The sequence below is a fragment of the Thunnus maccoyii genome, chromosome 8 (assembly GCF_910596095.1).
Source record: "Thunnus maccoyii chromosome 8, fThuMac1.1, whole genome shotgun sequence".
Classification (NCBI taxonomy): domain Eukaryota; kingdom Metazoa; phylum Chordata; class Actinopteri; order Scombriformes; family Scombridae; genus Thunnus; species Thunnus maccoyii.
Genome location: NC_056540.1, coordinates 21,739,241 through 21,765,760, shown reverse-complemented (window position 1 = coordinate 21,765,760; position 26,520 = coordinate 21,739,241). Strand labels below are relative to the sequence as shown.

General features: G+C 38.7%; 1 protein-coding gene across 1 annotated transcript in view; it reads left to right on the top strand.

Annotated features, from left to right (window-relative positions):
- tnmd (tenomodulin) overlaps positions 1–26,520 on the top strand; it is a 62,922-nt gene that overhangs the window by 25,059 nt on the left and 11,343 nt on the right. The window contains exons 3-4 of the mRNA XM_042419277.1: positions 11,275–11,415; positions 24,379–24,486. Coding sequence (XP_042275211.1) covers positions 11,275–11,415; positions 24,379–24,486 — 249 coding nt within the window. The remainder of the gene's footprint in view (positions 1–11,274; positions 11,416–24,378; positions 24,487–26,520) is intronic.

Genomic DNA, 26,520 nt, shown 5'->3' with positions numbered 1-26,520 from the left:
CTCCTAATATTCACATAATAGCAGTGGAGGGAAATGAGTATTAATTCACCTTTTGCTTTTGCAGATTTTCTGGAAATTCAGCTAAAATTTGTGCTACATTTGAATGGAAACTTTGTTTATGTACAGGCCTACTTTTACCAGACTAAATAATGTGTTATGCTTACTATGCTATGGGGACTACTTGTTTTTTTCCTGCATGAGGGATAATGTAACTAATTGGACAGCTAATCTATACTTTTTTTAAATCCAGTTTTCTTGTACTATATTCATTTTACAACACCTTTGGTCTAGCTCTTCTTTATATAGTAGCTCATCTCTTTCTGATTTGTAATCATCATTTCATGTCTTTTATCCGATACTTCAGTTTCACAATGGCTTCCAGTAAAAACATCAAAGGCTGACTCCTGTTTTTATTGGGGGTGTGGTTACAGTAGTTTTCTGCATAGCTTTGAACCTACATAGTGAAGGCAGAGGAGTCACTTCTGATCTCTGTCAAATTTATTTTGCTCAAATTTCACTGAAAATAACTATGTTCTAGTGCATATCAACATGTAAACTCAGATTATGTGGATTTATTCTATAATCAGGATGTGTGGGACTTAAGGAAATTAAGGTCTTATCCACTCTTTCACTTGGTATATTACAATGGACTTTACTTTTGAGATAAAACATGCAAGTTTACTGCTGATCTTTGACTCATTCAGTTTGGTTAAAACAGAAAAATAGAAACCCAACTGAGGTATTTATATGCCACCATAAATCCAGATAGAAAATATAGAAAATGTGGAATAAACAACTTGGAGAGGAAATCAGTTCATTCTTACTCTGTGCTTTTTTATGTTTGTCAATATACTATAATTAAATCCTTCCTCCAATTGAAGATGATGATGACATACAGATTTTTATATGATAATATCAACAGTTAGGGTGTAGCTTTATAGGGCTTTTGATCCAATTACTAATATCAATGTAAATGTTTAAGGAGTGTGTTATAATTACAGAATTACATGCTGGCATTAGTATAGTATGGGGATATTGTAAAATTTCTCTAATATTTGTTTTTACCTTTTCATAATGTGTATTGTAAAAAGGTTTTAGTGCAATTAACCTTTACACACCGGAATATATCTTAATTTCAATGTATGTGTATGTAAATATACTCTTTGACAAGTACTCTGAAAGAAACCAACAGAAAGATAGATGCAGTGTCATCATAAAAACGGTGATGTACAGCCACATACTGTATTTACACATGTTGCACTGTGTTGTATTGTCCTTGCTGTCAGGTTGTTTTCAGTGAGATTGATGTCACGCGCTGCCAATGGGCTCATTTTACCCTGTACCGACTAAGTTGATGACGCATTAGTGACTGACCAGTATTTTCTAAATTGAATTTTCCGAGCTGGCGCCCATCCAGAACCAGCTGCCTGTATTCAGCAGGCATCACCAAACAGGATCCTGCATGTGTTTGGCAGCCGGAGAGCATTTCTACTTCATATCCAAATTCTGCAGGCCTTGGGAGTTGACAGGCTCGGTAATCAGTGTCCACAAGCATAATCCCCATAGTCTCGAGACACCACACAATCAGATCTCCTACTATCTCTCTCCGCTCTCTATTTCGGATTTTATAAATAAAATCTAAAAATCACCTTGCCAGAGAAAACAGATCTACAAAAATGCAGACCACGCAGTGACTATAGTGAACATGTGTTAACATGTGTGAAGGCCAGTGTTTCTAGGTGGGAAATCTATACGGCCTGTAATTATTTCCCTTGCGGATCCTCATTTTCAAGCAATATCTCCATAGGAACCTGCTCCTGCTTTTCTCTAGGCTTAATGTGTTACATTTCTAAGTATTCTCCTCCCAGGTTTGTTTTCATTACCTGTAATTTTGTCGTGTTTCTGGTGAAACTCAGTTCGTGTGTGTGTGTGCCTGTGTGTGTCTCTTTTTAAATCTCATTGTTAGAGGGGTGGATTACGTGAAGTGCTATTTATCCATCTAGATCGTTTTGGTGTGAGTTGCCAAGGTTTAGAGATATCATTCGTAGAGATGTCTGCCGTCTCTCAAATACAATGGAACTGGATGACTGTCGGCTTGTGGTGCTGAAAGCTAAAAAAAAATACATTTGTAAAACTCAATAGCAGTGTCTCTTTCCAGAAATCATGACCCAGTTACTCAAGATAATCCAAAGACCTTGTTGTGAGCAGTTTCCTGAAGGAACTATTTTCTTCCTACTGAACTACACCTGCCAACCGTGTCACTGTGCAGAAGGAAGCGTGCATCTACTGATTGTTTCTGGAAAGAGACATTGCTGTTGAGTTTCATCCAGTTCCATTGTATTCAAGAGAAGGCAGACATCTCTGTGGCCGATATCTCCAAAACTCAGCAACTCACACCAAAATAATCTAGATGGATAAACAGCACTACAGGTAGAGGGAAAATATGTATTTTTGATTTTGAGGTGAACTGTGCCTTTAGTTATTCTGGCAGTAGCTGTGTTTGCTTTTATTTGCAAAGGTTACACCTCTGCAGTGGCAACTTCCAATGGAAAATATAAACCCAATGGGTCTAACAGAGATGTTCTATTTCTACTACTGAGAAAATGAGAAACTATAATAAAAACAACATTTCCAACCAGAGTGCGACCGGAGTACTTGGGAGACATCAGAAGTTCTCATGTGACTGCCCATGTGAAGAGACATGAGCTCTGAAAAAATGAGTGTGGTGCAGGCTGTTTGAGGACAGCAGAGCCAGCAGTAGAGACAAGGGAAACAGAGAAAAAGCTCCATGTGCATCACAGGCAAGAAAGCTGAGGTGATCTGAGTCTGGTTTTCCATGCCCAGCTGTTTTGAGTTTAAACACTGTCGAAAAAGAAAAGACTGATGATTTCTTTTATACCTGAGAGATGTTACAGAGGTGTTTTTTCTCAAAAGTTTAGTTCTGTAATTCATTTATAAGACACCCGACACTTACCAGGGCTAGATTTCACTGCAGTATATCAGCCAATAATAACACCACGCACATCCTTGAAAATAAGGCACAGACAAAAGCTGTATAAATGGCAACAGAAAAAATCTTAAATGGTTGGAGTCTTCACTAGTTTGAATTTATACAAATAATCATCGCAACTACTGGCACACTACAATAGATAGAGATCCAAAGATATCAAACTCTGTATGATTCAGTTCTCAGGAAAGCATGATTATCTGCAGTTTCATTGTCAGTACAATTCAAGAATCCCTTTAAAAAGGCAGTAAGAAATGTCAGTGTTCAATTCTCTCTGAGTCTATTTAAAGCTGCATTCAAGCAGAAAAAACAGACTAACTCCGATATTTACATTAGAGTTTGAATGGTTTGTTTACATGAGTAGTGTGTTGGCCATAGCTCAATAATTTAAATTATGATCAGCGTAATAGACATCTACATACTGTATGTAGGTTTAGGTGTACAATTTTTGTCTGTGAATGCAAAGCACAGGGATGAAATTTTAAAAAACTGAACAAAAATATGCAAAACAATATCATATCATCAATAACTGTATTCTATATAGATATAGTTCTCACCAGATAAGCATTTGTCAGTTCTCATTTTAACAGCCATGCAATTAAAGACTCTCTGGAAAACCAGCAGCATCAACAGTCATTAATATAAAGAGTATATATATGTTTACATTCCTCAAAATTAAACAACCAAATACTCCAGAACAGTAGAGTGTTTGGTATGTGGGTTAAAGTTTCTGCTTCCTTAAATCTACAGCTACAGTAATAACCATAAAGGTTAAGGTTAGTGGGTGATCATAGTTACGTATTTTTTTAAAAACTGTCCCGACTCACAACTCGCCATTGGAAATGTGATTTCATCTCAACTGCGCCACTGCTCCGGGTCATTATTACTACAGTCGCTAGATGGCATCTGTCACTCAAACATAACTATACTATGTAATTTTTGGGTGACAGACATTACAACCTATTGTGTCGTTTTCCTTGGAAGGGCTGTGTCCTTGATTTAGAAGTAACTGGACGCAGTTCACATCTTACCTAAAAGTCAAAAACACTTTTTTCATAATGGTCTTAGTGATCTTAGTTTTACGTTCATATTACATTTCATTCATGAGTGCCTTGCAGATTATTTGGTTTTAATGGTTACACTAACAAACAACCTATTTTGTTGTCTATAATATATGCTTGGTGATGTATTTGAAATTAACTGCATCATATGAATTAAACATAATACAGGCTTGTTTTTAGCAAGTTTTGTCAAACAAAATCTGAGTCCACAACTCTCCAGTCGGGTTAAAACTAGAGGACTAAAACCAAAAGGACAGAGTGTTCACCGGTGTGACTGTCTAAGCTGCTGCCCACCTCGATCTATCTCAAGGCTGCCTATGGCTCCCAGGAGGGCCTGTGCACTGTGCAGCCCCCGCGCCACCTTTCCCGCCCACGTCTGCAAGGGCCCCCCCCCCTACCATCACCACCCCGCCATGAGTGACAGGCATCCAGTTCCGCCTGACTGGAGCCTCTATCTCCTAACCCTCAAGGACAACTAAGAGGCCATATTGTCATCAACTCATCTCTCTCATTCTCACGGCCGCCTCCTCCATAGATGCACATATGCACACTCTATTTCTCCACACACACACACACACACACACATACACACACAAACACACACACCAACACACAGTACCAACTGCGACCCACTCACCTGTAACAACATCTATGTGACCTTTGCTTAATGTCCTCAGGTGCCACACCACAACCCATTCGCACAAACAACCCGCAGGTCTGGCTGTGCCTGCCGCTTCTCATTCACTCCTTTCACTGAGTCTGTGTTTGAAACCATCTAGTTGGAGGTTGTTAAGAACCACTTCAGACAGAAACCTTGAACAGAGGAAATAAACAAGGCATTGTTTGTGAAGGCTTCTGCACAGATCGCCTCACATTCCTTAGCTTGAATGTTTTTCTCGCTGTGGATATCTGAATTCTTTATCTCATACTGTACAACAGGCATCTTGTGATGTGAGAATAGACCAGTCCGCAGGGATATTGGCAACACATCCTCATAATTAAACGACCACATAGGTCGATTGTAACATGCACTCCTGAACGACCCATAGCATTTTCTAATATTCCGCCTCTATCTGTGTTTTCCAAAACTGTTACAAATCACAGTTAAAAAATAATTATGTTTTATGGTGGGAAAACGCTGTGGTTAAGGTCTGGTTAGGTTTAGGCACAATAACCACTTGGTTAGGGTCAGGGAAAGATCACGGTTTGGGTTAAAATGATCACTTAAAACGTGGTGTGGGTTAAAATTACTACTTCCTTAAAGTTAGGCAACGTTCGTCCTCATAGCAACAGTAAACACCATGACAATCATTGTTACGGTTTTTAAAAAACTATCCACACTTGCGGTTGGAAACATGACATTTGCGGTTGGAAACGGGAAGCAAACAGCGGTCTCCTGCAGCTGAATCCACTTTTCGCCATCTATCTACCGACCCACTACCTCTGATTATGAACCTTATGTAGACGTAATCTGAACTGAGTGACTTCAATTACTATGGCCACAAGATGGCGTCTGTCATTCAAACATAACTATTGGTTGTTTTTGCTGACTGAACTTTCTACCTATACTGTCATTTTTCTTGTGAGGACGGGCTGGATATTGGACAAATAAATAAATAAACAACTTTTGGTTCACTGCAATGTTTCTTTGGCAACAACGCCAGGTTGTTTGCAATGTAACCTTTAAGTATGCAAATACACTGTTCAGTTTTCAGAAATAACAACATCCAAAGATGTGATTGTATTGTTGTGGCTGCTTTGCTTTCTTAAAAACCTCAATGCTCTTATTCCTGTGAGTTGTTTTTGCACTTCAACGTGCTCTCAGCAGCTGTAGTGCAGGTGAGACAACAGGGAGTCAGTGCTGAACTTCAGATTAGAGTCTGTTGGTTAAAGCCACAGTTGGAAGCTTCACATGTTGACAGGAAACTCTTTTGAATTTTGAGAATGTCAAATCCCTAAAATCATGAAATGTGATTTCAGAGAGCTGTGCAGTCGTTCGTGAAATGGCCAGATTCATTATCAAAGACAGTTCCTTCTGAAATAATGGTTATTAAAAGACAGGCTACGAGTAGAGATGTTAAACTTGCTAGGGATGTTTTTTTGAACAAAGGTGTAAAATGAATACAATCATGTACAGGTTATAGTGCCTGTCTATAGTTAAAGCTGCACTAGTCAATATTTTTATATTAACAATGGATCAAATAGCTACATGTCATGTAAAAAGGGGTCACACGTAGTGACAAATCCACAGATATTTACCCTCCAACTTGCAGCTTTATAGCGTCTTTCTGCTCATTGTTTTGGTTTAACGGCCTCCATCTTTACTGTTTTGATTCAGTCCCACTGCTCTCATCAATGGTATTTCCAGACGCAACAGCTGTTTTGCTGTTGTTGTTTATTTTTTACTTGAGACTTGAGACATAAGACTTGGTTTTACAATCTCGTAATATGATCGGTAATCATTCCTTCAGTGGGAGGTAAGGGGGGAACGCTTCGCGTTGGTGAGGAGACCAAAACAGAACTAAAAGTAGAATGAATGAATGCTGCTGATAAGTTTGCCCTGTAAACTTTATAAGGTGATGGTGTGACAATGTTATGTTTATAGCGCATTGCACTGCCCCCGAGCATCCAAAAAATCTATTAATGCAGCTTTAAGGTTTTATATACAGTACCAGATACTGGATGATAATTTTTGTTGTATTTGTTTATGTAGCTTTTTCTGTCAGTCACACTAAAATCAGGGTAAAAGTGCAGTCATTAGAGAAATCTGATCAATTTTACTCAAAAGATAGTTTGAACAGATCTTTAGCAGATACAATACTATTCTATGTTTGGACTGGTTGAGCTTGAAAGATCAGTAGTTCACAAAAAAAGTTCCTTTCCAGTCATGTTTTACAACGTTTAAACATGCTCTGCTTTCACTAATAATTTATGTCTGATATGGTTTTTCCAAAAAAAATAAATTGCTTCCTTTAAACATCCGCTTACAAGCTTTTTGCCATAACAACAACATATCACAGTCTTCCTCGGCAGATGGAGTTTGCGCAGTTGTTATGTAGATGAGGAAAACTGTGAGACATGGTTGAAGGGTTGAATGGTGTAAGTTCAGGCAAAGAGAACTAAAGTCGCATTTTCAATAGCTGATTGGTTAGCTGTTTTATTCATGCATTGCAATCACTGACTCATTCATAGCTGTGTGGTAATCAGCTGACTGCTAACATCCAATCATTATTATGCGGGTGATGTATAACCATTGTAACCCGAAACTTCTCACTATTACTCTGCTGATACGCAGCTCCTCCTTATGTGCTGTATTTTTTGTAATGTTGATTTAACATTTTTTTCCACCGAATTTAACTGTGTAGTTATATTTATATAATATATAAATGGTAATTTCCTTGACGTAAGTGTCTGTGACTAAAAGTGGACCTCGAGTTAAGATTTTTTTTTTGTCAAACTATATGACTTGTGTATGTTATGTAAAAATCTTGCCTACTAGCTTTAATGTCACAGTGGAATAATTGTTTGAGAGTTTCAAATGTATTTAAAGTCTTTGTGACCAAATGAGTCACATAGTAGCCTTTCAGAGTCCTTGTACAGAGATAAATTGGAGCCTTTCCCATGTGCTGGCCTTTTATCTGCCTGTTCAGTGTCATATGGGAAGCTAATTAACTTTCACAGAGTTTTTTTTTTTTTTTTTTTTGAAAGGTTTTGCAGCCAAGTGACAGTTTCCATGAATTGCTATTTAGAAATGGAACAAGATAAGTAAATTATGAGAAACAAGTCCTATTTAAATCTACCGTTGCCTAATTTCAAACATATATGTATTGTAACAGCGGTGAAAATAATGAGAATCAGCACAAAAAATAATTTTAACTACCGTCATCATTACAGTGAGGCAAAATAGTGTGCTGTGTTCTAAAGCCTTCCACTTATTGCAGCATGAATCACACTGCAAGTTTACCAATGTACTGAAGCATCTATAAGTATCAAAAGAGGCCATACAGAGGCTATTCATTTCTATTTTGAGAATACCAATTATGGTGCACAGCAGCGGCTTTGGATATTGAACCAGTTGAAGTCAAACTGTTGTAATACATTATTATCTATTTCAACATGGTGCGGTGGGGAGATTCTCACTGCTGGATTTTCATCAAAAGTGATAGCCTGCTGAAAATGTAATTCACTGTTTTAGTATAAATCAATAAGCCTCCAGAATCTATTCCCTCATTCCACCTTTATGTTAATATAAAAGAAATGCTCAAAGAGAACTTTAATTCACCACACAGACTTTCAGACTGTTTAATAGCCCCAATTTTATCCATAACTGCTCAATTGACACTTAAATTTCAAGCCCATCTTAATTTGGCTTCTCCTGACGAGTTTAAGTTGTACTTCTCTTTGGAGCCAAGGCTACTGTGACCCATGTTAATGGAGATTTATAGGCTACTGCCATTCTAACAGTGATCTTCTATTAAGAATTATATTCCATTTTATCATTATTACTCTGTTCTCCCACCAAAAGAAAAAAGAAAAAGTCACCGCTATACTATATGTGATGTGCTGTAAATGTCCTGAATATTGCATATAAGCAAGCAGAAACAAAATGCGTTAAATACTGAACATGTGAAAAAGAGTAAAGTGAAAGCTAATTTAGTGTTAGAGGACATTCAGATGTTTCTGATGAGGGATATAAATCCTGATGGACTCCCATCCGAGTGTATTCATTAATCATGCATCTCATTGGCGAGGCTCTGATTTGCCACTGAGACAGATGAAGATGAACTCAGCAATATATTTCTCATCATAACACAACCCTCACATAAATATTAATAGCATATTTTCAGCTGGTGGGCATGAATCATTTTTCAGACAGGGAATTTCAAGAGCTATCCATGCGTGTCCGAGAACAGTATATAAGCAAGTAGTTGTGATAAACAACACTGCTTAAAGGCAACAGTAAAGAGTGAGCTATAACTGTACGTGAGATTCAAAAAGTCTTTATTTTACTTACTTCAGGCAAACTTCTATTAATATTTTTCTTGTAACACCTTACAGCTTGTCATCACTGAATGTTGCAGTTTATGGAGCTGTCATTTTTACCTCTGTATTGACACACATCATTTGCAAGATCTCCTCTCAGTACTATAGCTGCTGTTTTGTTTTTGATATTGGATGTAGTTAGAATAGAATAGAATAGAATAGCTTTACTGTCATTGTACAAGTACAACAAGATGATGTTTGTGACTTCCGTATCAATGCTATAAATACAAATAAATAAGGTAAAAATAGAACAACAAATAAGATAAAATAGCAATAAAGTGACAAACAGTATGAACAGTGAGTAAGTAGTAACTAGTACAACAACTCAGCTGCAATGCAACAACAGAAACTATACACTAAAAAGTAGCAATTATGTGACAAACAATGTAAACATTATGCACAGTATGTGCAGTATAAACAGTATAAATAGTGTCTGACAGTACACAGACACCAAAACCAAAACAGAGTAGAAATGTAGATATAGAGTCTTCATAAAAACACAATGTGGGTGAATGTATGAGTCCCTGTACACTGAGGTTATTAATTACAGCAGCTGTCACTGTGTTGTAGATACAGATATTGGACACGATATCCAGACAGTAACACAGAATGGATGAGAGTGGACCCCTGTGTACCATATAGCTTATTTGGTGGCATAGTGCAGTATGTGTGTGTACGTGAAGTCAAGTTGTGCCAGACAATTATGGGGGCAGTCAGACAGATTATGGGGAGTATTTAGTGGACTGATTCAGAGCAGTTATAGCTCTGGGGAAAAAGCTATTTCTTAGTCTGGAGGTGCGGGCGTAGAAGGCCTTATAACTTCTGCCAGATGGAAGGAGTTCAAACAGACGATGGCATGTGTGTGTGGAGTCCTTACAGATGCTGGTAGCTTTCCTGAGGCGGCGTGAGCTGTAGATGTCCTCCAGGGCTGGGAGCTGTATCCCAATGATCTTCTATGCGCAGGAGACGACCCGCTGAAGAGCTTTCCTATCAGCTGCTGTGCAGCTGAGATACCATACAGAAATGCCGTATGTTAGGATGCTCTCTGTGGTGCAGCAGTAGAAAGTCACCGGAACTTTCTACAGCTGCACCACAGATATATTTGGTTATATATAGTTATAGCATATATATAATCATATATAGTTATATGAGGAGTTAAATACATTCAGTCTTTGATACTTTAAAGCTGCACTAATCAATATTTTTACAACAGCAATGGATCAACTGACTGTGTGTACTATGAAAGTCGTTACTCACAGATTTATCACCCAACTCTAAAGTCCCCCTCAGCTATACAGAGCATTTTGGCGTCTTTCTGGATATTGTTCATTGTTTTGGTTTAATAGCCTGCAACTTTAATGTTTAAAATGAACTTTCACCACTTTCATCGACCTTGATTCCAGCTACGAAGAATCAATCCATTCATGTTTAACATATTAAAAAATTGAAACTCCTAAAACCAATTTTCTTATTCTATTTTATGTTACCTTCATAATCTGACTGAACTGCAAATTAGTTTAATTTCATTATCCAGTCGGACATTGTTTCCTTGTTACCTGTTTTCTGTTTGATTGGTTATTTTTGCTCTAACTAAGCAGTAGCAAGTGGCGTATTTGCCCTTCCATTTTCAGTCAACATGGAAGCTGTAATAGTAGTTACCAGTAGCACTTTATTACAAAATAATTGCTGATTTAAGAGCCATTATTTCTGTAACTCAACTGCACAATTGCACCCATGTTTGTCCCCCTTTTTGTGGCAATTTTCCTGTCAGTATTTTTCATGGTTATTGCTGTTTTTCTGGCTCTGGCACAGGAAGATGACGTCCCCATCTTTAGTCCTACCCTACAAAAGTGCTGGTTGGCCTGATTGATTTTCCATCCAAGGAAACAGCTGTCAATGAGTATAATAACATCAGACTTATTTGAATCGCTGAAAATCACTGAAATGTGGGCAGCGATTCAGAGGTCTGGACAGCTTAATCTTATGTTCACTGCAAAGTCATTTTTGGTGGATTCAGAAAGTCAGAAATTGGTTTAATTTTTATGTTTTTACAAATGTTTTTATTTTCTTTATTACAAAACGATGATATAGCCAATGATAAGTTTATTTTTTTTGTGTTGATCTGTTAGTCACAGTAGTGTGTGTTTATTCTTGTCATTTCAGGTGTATGACCATCAGTACAAAGCTGTATTGGATGGCGTGGAGACAGACAGTGTGATGGAGATTGACCCAGGTCAGCACATTGAGATCTTCATAATGGGGAACGGGAGCGAGGAGGTACTTGAGGTGCACGACTTCAAAAATGTAAGTAAAGGTTACACAAGATCATGTAAGCTATCTCTCTTTGCCGAAAAATGTACACTGTAATTGTCTCTTCTCTTCAGTAGGGGAAGGATTATGATATTCACATCCTGCCCTTTTCATAGAGTCGGTTGACAACATTTATCCTTTGCTGAAATCATATTTTCCTCTTCAACGATATTTTCTCCTCTTTTGTCACTCTCAATGAAAAAAAAGGTGTGACAAACCTTTGAAACATTTGAGCAACTAAATAATGGAAATTAAACTTAGCGAGGTGTGCACACAGGGATCAGAAATAAATTTCTCAAAAATACCACAAATACAAATAATATCTGGTTGAATACACAGACAGTCACTAAAACAGCAGCTGTATTCCTGGAGATTCGTTGTGTGTTTAAGTACTCACACAACAATCCAGTGAGAAGGTCTTGTACTAAAAGATTGCTTTCTTCCAGCTGATTCTATACAGTAACTACTTCTCCAGTACAGAGACAAACACCATTAAGAGGCCCATCTCTATTTGTTTCTTATACCTTTTTCAACTGCAATTTCATCTCCAGTAGAACTCATTAACTTACCTTTCATTCCTAAATACCGCTCAAGTGTGCGAGAGGTTACACGTGCTGCACCTCGGAGAAGGGAGTGTGCTGCTTGACTGGGTAATGAATGCTTTTACTCTCACACCATTATTTACTGTGAAATGTTAGGTTGCAAGGCTGAACATTACAGGATAAACTTTATTCCCAAACAAAAACCTGCACTGAGTTCGTTTTTTTTGGGTTTTTTTTGTTACAGTGGTCTTTGTGAAAATGGCCATATGATGGAAACCCAGTGCAGCACCAGAAAACTTTAACCTCTGCAATCAATCTCTCTTTTTCTTTCTCTTATCCTTCACCCAGCCCAGTGTGTGTGTGTCCTTCAGTTACACACACACACACACAAACATACACACCCACATGCATAAACACATGTGCCTGTTTGCTTGTTCCACTTCCTGTTAGTGAAGCACATCCCCTGAGGAGATTTGTTTGATTCAGTGCTCCACCATTGAAGAGTAAGAAACAAGCGAGTAAGCAGAGCAATTCAAACCTTAGAGTGATTTTTTTTTTTTTTAAGAAGAAGAAGGGAAGGGAACCCACATAAAAATAGGTTATACTAAGTGGTAGCTGTGTGCTGATGTTAGAATAGATTTTTTAATACAAAAAAAGAGAATGTTGCATGTTATTACACAGACAAAAGCCACCTCTAAAACAATCTCCATCTAGCCCCGGGGCTATGTGAGGAATGGAAAATGAGGGGATTATGCCACCAGGACCATAGGCCACAGGCGAAATCCACTCACTATTGTTTCAGACCAGTTGTAGACTCATTGTAAAGGAGAGAGAGAGGGAAAAAATGGAGAGAAAGACATCCTGAGAGAGAAGCGCTGGATTAGTTTTTACATTAAAACAAACTCATAATAAATATTCTTGACAAGGGAACAAAAACACCATTTAGGAAAATTGGCCTTAACCTTGTTCTGAAACTTTAGTTCAATAAAACAACAAACAGTGCTGGTGTTACACCACAGATTAGTACATTTTTTTTAACACTGTATATCTTTTATTACAGATTATTGTTTGGGCCGAACCAATAAAAGTTTAGGTCACTGAGGCATTTTCGCCTGTTTGAATCAGGTTTTGGTCATGATTAGAAAACCTTTATAGAAACTCTGTCTTTGTAAAGATACATTTATTCACCAATCATGATGTTCCAGTGTTGTATTTTCAGTCATTTCATTTAGTTCATACAGGAAGTATGTTTGTTAGACCAGCACAACACATCAAATCACCATCAACAAACTTGCCAACTTTTCCATTTCTGTATGTTTTCCAACTTCCTTTGTCATCCTGTTTTTTAAATATTAGAACAGTTATGTATTTTGGGTAATACCCTCGAGCCCAGACTGCAGCACTGCAGACCTACTCACCTACTGTACAGTATTTTTTTAAAGAATTCAGTGAGTCAGCATGAGAGCTCTCAGGACCTGGGGTCTGTGGCGCGCTCAGGCCGATCTCTCAGTGGGACCGCCCTGAACCCTTGTGGACTTATTGGGAAATATGCATTTGGTTGTCTGTGATACTGAAGGACGTTTCTGTCATATTACCAGGTGTTTCTAACATTTTGTCCTTCATGTATTTAGATACTCATCCATCCAATAACTACAGTATGCCTGGTTATACTAAGCAGCATCACAGGGGTCTTGAGCCTGTTTTAGCACACAACAGATGAGAGGTGAGAGAGTAGTCTACACCTTGGACATGTCACCAGTCTATTACTGAGCTAACACATACATATACCCGATACATATATAGCATAACACTAACACACACCTATTTTAGATTCACCAATTAACCTATCCTGAATGTCTTTGAACTGTGGGAGGAAACCAGAGCACCTGCAGTCAGGACCTTATTTCTGTGAGGCTAAACACTGCATCAGTGTGCTACCCTCTATATAAAACAAGGGTGGAAAAAAAAACATGAATCTGTTGTCAGCTTCAGCATATATTGTATACTGTAACAGCCGCCAGTCTCTCTCTCCAGGTATACCAGGTTTGGTTCTGCTCAGATTCATATTGCGGCAGTTGTCCGTCATCTTATTTGGCTGCTTACCGTCAAATGGCATCTAGCCTGAAGCTTGAGGTAAACAACATCCTTAAATCACCATAGATGTTGGAAGAAGCAGCTGGCGAATGCAGCGAGTCTGCAATAAGTCACGTTAATGTTAATGTAATGTTTTTATACAGGCCTTGTTTCTCAGTGGAATATGGTTACTTTTGCTTTCACTTCTCACTGTTTCTGTCATTTGTCACTGCGTCCTGCCATATATTCTCTAGTTGCAACTTCCCCTTCAAGACCAGTAGCTGGCTGAGCCTATATGACTTTTTAGTCTTTCAGTATCTCACAGTCATATCAGGAACCAGGAATATTGATGAATTTGATACTCACGCTGCGCTATGCAATGAGGTAGTGTCACAAAAGTCACAAAACAAGTTGGAGGAAGAAATAACTACTACAAAGCTAACAAACGAACTAGCAAGCTAACAAAAGTCAAACAGCAGACTTTTATGTGGTTAAATAAAGACAAAATGAAAAATATGAAATGATAAATAGTGGAAAAATGAACAAAATGAAACTGCTGGCTAACTAAAATGGCAAACTAGCTAAACAGCATTTAGCTAACAACAATTTAGCCAAATAATCATGTAATTGTGCTTCTTTAATAGTCACTAAAACTTCAAAGAATATTCTGTAGGTTTATAGTTCTTGTGACCCATGTGGTGAGCACGGTCTCAATTTCAGATAGCCTTTAGCCATTAATGTTTATTAGAGGGGAATTTGAAAAAAAGCTAAGCTTTCTTTGCTCTGCTGTACACTGTACTGCCTCCTTTTCTCGGAGCAAATGAGATTAGATTAGATTAGATTGGATTAGATTAGATTAGTTTAGATTAGATTAGATCTTTATTGTCGTTGTGCTCAGAACAATGAAAATCTGTTTAGCAGCTCTTCAGCAGTGTGCAGCATAAAAAAATAGTAAAGTTCAATAAATAAAAGCAAATATGAATAAAAGCAAAATATATACAGAGGCAAACAATAAAAACAAGACAAAGTGACCTAAACAGTACAGTAGTAGTAAAGTAGCAGCATATAGGGTGGTATGAGCAATACTGCAATATGTGCAATATGATCGTCTTTGGTAAGTCTGCAAAGTGTGTAGTGCATAATGAACGGTCCATGGAGTGGATAAAAGTATTATGTTATTGTTCTACAGGGCAGTCGTTGAATCTATTATTCGTTATAGCATCACAACATGGTTTGGTAACCTGTCCGTTAAACTCAAATCACAACTCAAAATCTGACTAGAAGGGCTGGAAAAATAATTGGCATGCTGGCCCCATCTTCTCTCCACGAGATATTTGAGGAGACTGAGGAAGTAGGGCCTTAAAATCATCTGGGATCCAAACCACATCCTTCACAAAGAGTACAAGCTGATGCCTTGGGCAGAAGGTGTAGGTCGCCAAACTGTAAGTTGAACAGGTATTGTGGGCGGGGAGGATGTTATGTTTGATACTGCATGTTAATTGTAGTTTGATTGTACATGTATACGGATCACCTGTGTTCTCTCGAATGTCCTAGACAAATTTCCGGAGTCAGGAAGTTGCTCCTCATTGTGTGCCTGATAGACAAAACTATTAGGCTGGAGCACTCAGAGTTTGAGCTGCTCCAGTCTGGCCTTCGTTTCAGGGCCCCAAGGGCCAGCCGGAATATATACAAGAAGTCCTTTATTCCTTCTGCCATACAGGCATTGAACACAGGATGATTGCATCAGGGAACACTTGTTATTTTATAAGATCTGTATCTGTAAGTACTATTTATATAACCTACCTGCTGCTACCTGCTCAATTTGCACTATTGTATGTTGTAATTTTGTATGTTTTTAATGTAGTGATGGATGTAGTAATGGAGTGTTGCCTAGTGTGTATTTTGCTGTACTTTGGGAGAAGTCAAAGACAAATTTCGACTGAGGTGGACAATAAATTCAATCAATCAATCAATGCAGGACCATATTTTGTGTGACATTTTTGCAAGCTTTGATGTACTGTGTGTGTGTGTGTGTGTGTGTGTGTGTGTGTGTGTGTGTGTGTGTGTGTGTGTGTGTGTGTGTGTGTGTGTGTGTGTGTAGGTGGGTCAGTGAGGTTATTGCTCACAGCGGTCAGTCTTTTTCAGTCTTTGGGGCAGCTGTGGCTGAGGTAAAGCAGGTCGTCCACTAATCAGAAGAAGGTCGATGGTTTGATTCCCAGCTACTCCAGTCCACATGTTGAAGTGGCCTTGGGCAAGATACAGAACCCCAAATTGCTCATGTGTGTGAGTGTGTGTGGATGAGTTAGCATAGAGACCTTGTGTTGGTTGCTTTGGATACCTGATGAGCAGGTTGGCACTTTGCATTGCAGCCCCTCTCATCAGTGTATGAATGTGTGTGTGAATGTTGGCATTTATTGAAGAGTGCTTTGAGTGGTCAATAAGACTAGAACAGTGCTATATAAATGCAGTCCATTTACCACATCTTTGGCAGTGGGGGGTAAATAGAGACTGGAAAAAAGCTGTTTTTAGTCAGTTTGTTCTGCTTTTGATTTTCATATATCGTCTTCCAAAGGGGAGGGGGGCAAACAGACAGTCTCCAGGGTGGATTGCATCTTTTACCACTTGCTTTCTTTTGTAGTCGGCCAGTGAAAATGTGCTTCAATGGTGGAGGTGTAGTCCCAATGATACGCTGAGACACCTTCACCACCCATTGCAGATCCCTCTGGTCTTCCACAGTACAGCTGCCGTACCACACTGTACAGCAGCAGTTCAGGAGGCTCTCGATGGTGGCAGCTGCTGTGGGAGGTGGGACTATTTTAACTTCCTAAGAAAGTATGGTCTCTGCTGGGTGTTGAGGTCCTGGTTGTTATGGGAACACCACTCAACCAGGTGTCAACCCTCTTCCCTGCAGGCTCTTTCACTGTTGTTTGTTATCAGTCCTACTATTGTGGTGTCGTCTGCAAATTTGACAATGGTGTTGGAGAGATGAATAGGGGAACAGTCATGTGTAAAGATGGAGTAGAGGAGGGGGCTGAGGAAACACCCCTGCGGTGCTAGTGTGTTCGGGATCAGAGTTGAGAAGGTGTGACCTCCAATCTTGACATTTCGGGGTCTGTTGCTTAGAAAGTCCAGTATCCATGAGCACAGTGAACTGTTTAAGCCCAGGGCACTCAGTAGCCCACGTCAGAATAAATAATAAATAATACAGAAGCTACAAAAATTCCTTCCAGCATTCATCCTTGCAAAACTTCTTTGGAGATTTTTTTAAAATCCATGACTGCAGGAAAACTACTGTGGATAGCCTACAGCTTGGATTTTGGTGAGCTACTGTGATGTTGAGATATTGTGGGAAGAGCTATCACCAAAAGCAAAGTATGTACAATCTAAATAAGATTAATGCAGCTAAACACAAGGTTTATAGAGATAAAGACATGCTGATAATATGTATTAATACACCTTTCTGTTGTATTTAATGTAAAATTAGGCAAAACAGGTGTTTTTAATGGAGATTTTCCAAATAAAAACATTATGCTGTTGTTTAAGGCACAAAATTTGAGATAGAATAAAACTCTGAATATTTCATAAGTAAGAAATGTCCCTTGAATACAGAAAATTATATTGATAGTGTAACGTCATCAGTCAAACTAAGGCTATGTTCAGACTGCAGGCAAAATTGGCCCAAATCCAATTTTTTTTCTAATATGTCACTCAGATCTGTTCTGGCACAAATCACAAGAGGCGCTGACAGATGTAGTTAAAAGTAGCCCTTGACATCCTGAAAGTTGGGATGAAATTTTGGATGACCTTAGTGTGGATCATGCCACCTTACAATCTAAAAGTTGAAGAAAAGTGTTGCTTGTTTGGAGGTTTGGAGGTCCTGGAGGTTTCCACTGTCACCACAGCCCAGGCAAAACACCTCACAGTCCTAGGCTCCTCAGGTTGCAGTAACTAGAATGTGACCAGGGACATCGTGGACTGGCTCCATTACCGCAGGAGTTCCAGAGCCTGGGGCTGTTTCAGCCCAACCTGAGGATCTGTGGTTTTTCCTGGGAGCAAAGCCCAAAGCAATGGCCAACTCTACTCTCTGTCATGTCCCAGCAGAGGCACGGCCTCTTATTATTTGGCCTTTTTTGCCTGAATTTGGAGGATCCAACAGATGGATCCTTCGCAGTCCAACCTATCCCAGAATGCATTTTGCACAAACCGGCAGCAGCAATGACGAAGATTTTAAACCAGGCTAAGCTGTTGTAATTTTCACTGTAGGACTGTTAATATATCACTTTATTACGTTTTAAGATTTTTTCTGGCAAGAAAGGTAAGAAAGTACTAATTAGATTCCCAATATGTGGCCAGTTTATCCAAATAACGCCTGTTCGTAATTCTGCTCAGACATTTTTGGACATGTGAGGAGCTGCTGACGGGGTGAGACGGGCCCGTCATCTCAGCAGCTAGCAGCCCGACTCCTGAGATGATCAGCTGGTCAACATCCATTGTCATCCCAGGGAGAATATGATCCAATAAACTGATCTGTGCAGCTCTTTGGTAATTTAACGCTGGCTCTAATGAAACAGTAGCATTTTGATATATGAAATAATTCCTTTTGGAAGATTAATGTTGGCCTCACAGATGAAATCTAACAATTGTAGCTACTACATTAGTCTGAATGTAAAGTGACTCTCCGTGTTTTTACTGAACATAACATCAGTGCTGCCTCTGGGGCTCCATATGTACAAATATCAACACATTTCAATAAATATAAAGGTATTCAAATGACCAGATCAGTCTATATTACAGACTGAATAACATAATTTACTGCATCCCTCTGTCAATGAGGTTATGTTTTTGTGAGAACACAGTGTTAGTGGAGCTTTGAATTGAGATTATTTTGTCACAGTACAGTCAGGTTGGTGTGTTGAAGCTGAGTTGCTGTTGTCAGCAAGTACGCTGCCGCAGAAAGAGACAGAGGAGAGAAGAGCAGACAGAGAATGGACAGGCTCTTCTCTCTACTCGAGAGATTAGTTGAAAAATAAAAAATATTAAATGAATTTGAAAAAAGTAATTGTTTATTAACACATTGTTTATTTCATTTACAGTGAGCAACTATTTACAACATAAATAAAGTAAGAAGTGGAATAACAGGGTGTGTGCAGGTCCTTAAAATATTAGGCCTTAGAAAATGTGTTTATGTGTATTTTGGTTCAGCTGAGCAGGGAGTCCCAGGTGGTGCAGCTGGACCTGGATTGGGTGCCACGGTAATAAAATTAAAAGTTCTGGCTCCATTTCTACTACCTGTGTCCCTAATGGTCAACTGCAGCTGTCAAGGTTGCTAGGCAACATGAACAGCACTTTGTAATGCAAGGGTAAAGGCGGGAACAGCGAGTGACGCAGCTGGAAATTCTCTGTTGACCAGACCATCTCATTTAACAACGCTCAGTTCTGGCCTTCACAGTCTACGAAGGACAAGCCTTTGTAGACCATGTCCTTCGAAAGGAAGGCCCCTAAATTGGGACACAGCTCACATCTGGCTAAAGGGTTACTGTATGAACAGAGATATCACCTTTGTTGAAAATTTTGCTGCTTTTTTAAATAGGCCTCAGCTTTTCAAACTAGATGGGCTCCATCCTTCCAAGGTCAACCAACACTGAACTAACTTTGCACTCCTGTAAATGAGCAACAGGTAGATTTTGACACTCTATGCTCAGTTCACCTTATACCCACTATAGTTTGTGGTTGTGTGGTCTCCTCAATGCCAGATCTCTGAATAACAACATCTTTTATCTGTCATGATTTTATTTCCTCCTATAGTCTTAATTTTCTCATTCTAACAGAGACATAGTGAAAGTGTAATGACGTCACATCTTTGATTGAAGCATGCCTCCCTAACTACTCCCATTTATCTGAACCTAGGCCCTTGGGCCAAGGATGTGGTGTAGCTGTTATACATGGCAATGAGTTTAAATGCTCTTCCATCTCCTTTGCCTCATTTTAACATCTACTATTCTCCATTAACAACACACAGCAGCCACTTGTCTGTGCAGTACCCTACTGCCCCCCTCAACATAAACCTAACTTCATTTCTGTTCTAGCTCTTATCATTTATGATGTTCAGATATGAGAAAATTGTTGTTATGGGTGATTTTAATGTTCACGTTTGTTGTGCAAATGAATCATTAGCCTTAGACTTTAAAAATTTGTGCAACTCATTTGGCTTAACCCAATCTGTTTCTGGCCCTACTCACAATCTGGACAGTCTATCAACTAAAGAGCTTTTTGTCTCTGATCATCTCGCCATTACTTTCAACCTTTCTGTCTGCAGTCTCTCCAGTTCCCCAGTCACTTGCTTAAAGAGACGTCTAATAAACTCCTCAACCATGTTTATTAGGGAATTTGACCAAACACGCAAAAACTTCACGTCAATACTTCCCCTGTGAGTTTAGTAGATCAGTTTAATTCACTCTATGTGGGCATTCTTAACAAAATTGCTTCCTTCAAAAAGAAAAGTAAAACTGGTTCAATTGGCACTCCCTGGTTGAATGATTATACTTGCAAAATAAAGTGAGAATGCAGGGCAATGGAATGTAAGTGGAAACACAGCAGATTGAAGGTCGATCTTGCTCAGTTAAAAAATCTAATGTCCAATTACAACTCTGCCATCAAAACTGCAGGAAAAAACTATTTTTCCAATATCATTGCTGAAAGCCACCATAAGCCCAGAAAATAGTTCAGAACTATTGAACATGTTGTCATTGCTCCTAAAAATAATTAATTCCCTGATTATTCATTAAATGCATGTGAGAACTTTTACAGCTAAAATCGAAAAAATCACGAATCAGATTATACCACAGATTTGTAACTTTACTACCTATAGTCTCATTCCCCTCTTTTGAATTGATCTCTCCCCAGACACTGCTGGAGACAGTCAGCTTAACTGCTCCTCATATCATCTAGATGCAATCTCATCCAGACTCTTCAAAGAGGTCCTACCACATATTTTTCCAATTGTTCTTCCCATTATCAACAGCTCACTAGCCACTGGCTATGTACCATCTTTTTTCAAACATGATCATATGGAACCTCTTGTCAAAAAAAAAAGAAAAGAAATTAGATCCTTATGTACTCAACAATTATAGACCAATTTCCAAACTCCCACTTCTGTCAAAGATCTTAGAAAAGAATGTATTCAAACAATTACCTGCCCACATGAGCCAACTTGATAATTTTTGAAAAGTTCCAATCTGTTTTTCAAAAAAAAACTCAGCACTGAGACTTCTCTACCTACTATTGGTGACCAATGATCTTCTCCTTGCTGCTGATGCTGGTGAAGCGTCTGCCCTGATCTTACTTGATTTAAGTTCTGCTTTTGACACAGTAGATCATAGTACCTTAATCTGCCATCTAAAAGACATTGTGGGAGTTGCAGACACCACTATCGAGTGGTTCATCTCTTATCTTTAAAAAAGACTGTTTAAAGTCACTCTTGGTAACATCATCCACTGCCACTATAAACTACAGAGTACCTCAAGGCTCTGTCTTAGGTCGTCTTCTATTCTGTATTTACATGCTGGAAGATTAATACACAATCATAAGATCTCTTTTCATTGCTATGCAGATGACACACACCTTTATCTGTCTGTAAAACCAGGATCCCCCAGTGGTCTGACTACTTTAAAGACCTGTCTAAAGGATATCAAATGCTGGATGCTTAATAACTTTCTCCAACTCAATGAAGAAAAATCATAAGTAATCTTATTTAGGTCACACATCAGATTTCAGTAACACATATGTTAACCTAGTGGTGTCCATTAAGCCTATTAATTAATGCCAGAAATTTAGGAGTTATCTTTCATTCCAGTTTAACTTTCAATCATCATGTCATTAAGGTAGTTCAGTCTTGTTTTTATCAACTTCAAAAGGTTTAAAAATCAGATACTTTCTTTCGTTCTTTGACTTGGAGAAAGTTATTCATGCGTTTATTTTCTGTAATTCACACTTTACCTGCCTAAACAGTAAAGCACACTCATGCCTTCAAGTCAGAATACTGCAGTCAGACTGTTAACTGGATCAAACAAAAGTGATCACATAACCCCCATTTTAGCCTCTTTGTATTGGCTTCCAGTTAATTGCAGGATTGATTTGCTTCATTTGTTTTTCTCTTTACTTTTAAAGCACTACATGGTCTAGCTCCAGCACTACATGGTCTAGCTCCAGCATACATCTGTAAACTTTTATGCCCTTTATCTACCTGCACACAACCTCAGATCTCACAACAAACTTTGCTAACAGTCCCCTGATCCAGACTTAAAACTGAGACTGTGGTTTTGCTGTCAGGGCCCCAAAACAGAGCAGTCTTCCTGTTGAAATTCATCTTGTAATCTTACTGACTTCTTTTAAATCACTATTAAGAACTCACTTCTTGAAGCCTTGCTTTTCTGCATTAACTTTATCTTTTTTAATTGTTTTTTTTGTTGTTGTTGTCTGTGTTTCTTCTGTTATGGGGAGGGGGGGAGATATTGTTTTGTATTATTTGTAACTGTTTTGAAAGGTGCTATGTACATAAAAGTACAAAAGTTATTATTATTATTGTTGTTGTTGTTGTTATTATTATTATATAAATCTGTTTCTGCAAAGACATTCACATCACAGTCCCATCACTCCTGGCTACAACTCCGCATCCACACAGACATCCGTACAAAAGCAGCAGCCATTGCACCACAAAAAGCCATAATTAAAAATTTGGCTCTGTTTCTTGTTATCTTCATCCTCGTTATCATCTGCTCACAAATTTGCTGGTTTCTACTGCACATAAATAAAACTGTGAACACTGACTTCAGTGGCCTTCATATTTACTTACAACAGCATATTCAGGACAGTGACCACTTCACACTGGAATCTGATATTGGACACATAATAAAAAATAATGATTCACATAACATAATCACAAAATAATGTGAACAGCCAAACAAAAAAATCGGATCTGAGCAATAAATCCGAATTTAACACTAAGGTTTGCATTACCTGCAGACATTACTTTAGATCTTTATTCATAGAAACTGAATTATGCATGCAGTTAAATGCTCTCTATTCTCTTGAATAGACGAAGATGAGCATCTTGCACATGGATACACCAAGTGGATATTTTAACATTGTCTCTCAAAATGACATTGCTTTTCCATTTCTCATCCCTGTGTTAATGTGTCTTTCTTCATTTTCTGGTTGACCAACCCCAGTAATCATTGTATCTCATCACAACGTTGCCCTCTTCTTTTTCTGCTGCAGCTCACCAATACAGTACACCCAAATTAAACAGAGACTCATCACAATAAAGCCCGGCATAAACATTATGCTTTTGTGCTTGAGACTATTATTGCCCCATCCTTTTCCGCACAGATGAAATTACATGCGGTAGATTATGACAGGCATCACTTTGTATCATGTCTTGTGCTGCTGGTATCTGGTTTTCAGAGTGACGGCACCACAGAAAATGTAGAAATTGCACCCACATGGTCAAGTTAACTGATTCAAAGGAGATGTCATAGCAATCACTGTGTTACTGTAATTAAATTTAGATTGAATCAAGTCCATTTTCATGGTACCGCTCATACAATTTTCAGTTGATACAATTTTAAAGAAGCCATGGCAGATGTAGATCCTGCTGTCTGTTCTAATACAGTATGCTGAATGGGCAGCTCTCCTCTGCAGAAAATAAATTGGATACAATCTGATCTACCAAATGTCTTTCAGACTTATTCCAGCTGAATATCTTAGATTAACATAGAATGACACCGAGAGAGAATTAACAGATCTTTCTTGCCTATTGAGGCTCTGTGTGTCAGACTGAATAGAGCTACAGTCCACATGGTGGAGGATCATCAGTGGAGCTGAAGAGAGTGACTCCACACTTGACTGCGCAGATTAAGAGAGTGACAGGGACCTATGACTGGCTAATTCAATGGGGGCACTCTCTGTAGAAAACACTTCATTCTCAACAATGTCACTTGGCTCTCCTGTGCGATATATCCTGCTATGAAGTATTATACAGCCACGGTGGAACACCCCCGCCTTTTTACTTCCATTCAGCTTGAAAGCAAGAGCTGTGTTGCAAGGGCCAAGCAGTCATCAATTTTATACCATGCTAAAAGAAAAAAAAAGATCAAAAAACACCTCTTCTCACTCATTAGGTTTTAACTTCTCTGACTTTTATAAGAGCTTTGATTATCAGCAAAAAGCCGAGCGTTTTAAAATGATTGCCCCAGTGCTTATGGGAGATCCACATCACAGAAAGCTAATGAATGAAACATATATCTGAATTTCTGAGTGTTCATTTCTTTTTCTTTTTTCAAAGGGAATCACTGGGATCCGGTTTGCTGAACATCAGAGATGCTACATCAGGACCCAAACTAGGAACCTACCCACAGTGGCAGAGGTGGAGGCTGAGGACGCAGAGTTACTGGTATGCCTCCTCCCTCGGTCGTCTGTACCTCAGACTCTCTGTAGTTCTACAGAAGCTGTCATGCATATTGTAGGGAGATAACCAGAGTAGAGCACTGTGAGCACCACACAAATCCTCAGCCTGTCCATCTTATCCTATCTCCCCCACCCCTCTCACTGAAGAATAAACTGGGGTTTGTGGCGCCTGTGAAACCGTCAGAAAGCTGCCCACAAACCCATAGCTTCTTTGTGGCTCACATCAAATGCTGTTTGCTGTCAATCTTGAGCCAATATTAATTTTTAATCATCTCCTCCAAAGGCTCTACCCAAATAGCCTAAAGGGGAAGGGTGCAAGAGAGGTCTGAGTGAGAGGTAAGCCATTAAAATGGTATTTTTTAAAAGATGTTTTCTTTGTAAAACTCACAAGGCTGCTCTCCAAGTTTAGAGTGATTTATTTTACTTCGCTGGGTCTTATAGTATGTGAACTTATGCAAAAGGAATGGAAGAAATTCAATCAATCAAAATTCCCAATTTTTCAGTGTCACAGTGCAATTCACTGAGTGGGCCGTATGTTCAAAGAGAAAATCCTTCTCTCAAATGTCTCCACTGCTTGCACGCTCTCATTTACATTTCACATTGTAGCTGAGAAGAAGTAGCTGGCAAGTATCTGACATTCCCTGCTAACTGATTCATTTTAAAAACAGAATAAGCCAATTGTAAGTCCAAGCCAACCCAGTCTCAGTTTTAACTTTAAGAACACAAGCTGTTACACCCAAAAACCAAACACTGTTTTGTTATTTTCTTCTCATCTTCATAATGTCTGATCCACGTTTACAGATACTAATTGCCCAGGCAGCACTGTATGTCCGTGCCATTTCTGTCTTCTTTGGTGCACTGTGAAGCCTAATTGGCTTAATTCACAGCTCCGAAGTGAATCATCTGAGGAAAGTGACTATAGGGTTAAACCCAGTAGTTATGGAAGCCCTTATTATGACTGCCATGAATAGAATAGATGATTCTGCACCAAGTTCAATAAAATAAAAATTCAAAAGGTGTTTGACGCTGTGGTTTACGAACACATCCTTATAATTAAACAACCACATAGGTCAATTGTACCATGCACTTCAGAATGACCTATAAGAGCATTTTCTAATATGCCGCCTCATTTCCAAATATTATGTTATATATTATGTTTTTTTGGTGTGACAACACTGTGGTTAAGGTCTCGTTAGGTTTAGGCACAAAAAACACTTAGAGTTAGGGAAATATCATGCTTTGGGTTAAAATGATCACTTGAAAAGTGGCGTGGGTTAAAGTTACTACTTCCTTAAAGTTAGGCATCCCTCATCAGCATGGCAACAGTAAACACCACTACAATTGTAGTTACGGTTTTGAAAAAACTTTCCTGACTTGCCGTTGGAAATGTGACACTTGCAGTTGGAGACAGGAGGCAAACAGTGGTCTCTCCTGCACCTAAGTCCAAGTTTTGTCATCTGTCTATCTAGCAATCCACCTTTAAGAACCAGTGTGTAGAATTTAATGGCTTGTAGCGGAACGGACTTGGCAAATATAGAATATAATATTCATAAGTATGTTTTAATTAGTGTATAATCACCTGAAAATAAGAATCATTGTGTTTTCGTTACCTTAGAATGAGCCCTTTATATCTAAATAGGGAGCAGGTCCTCTTCTATGGAGGCCGCCATGTTGCACCACTATGTTTCTACAGTAGCCTAGAATGGACAAACCAAACACTGGCGACCGTAGGTTCTCCTACATGTTTGGAAGGGGAGGCTTTGCAATCTGCAACCTCACCACTAGATGCCACTAAATCCTACACACTGGTCCTCTAACCAAATGCCTCAACATAACTTTCAAAATCATTAATCATCTAAGATTTTGTATTACAAGAGGGGATTTTATGGGCAGCAAATAAAATATGTCGTAACTGAACGTTTTGCAGATAAGTTTAGTGAGAAGTTCAGTGCCATATTCGCACCTGCAAATAAGTTGTATATAATAGAGGTGGTAATTGGCGTGACATTTCTCTTTATTT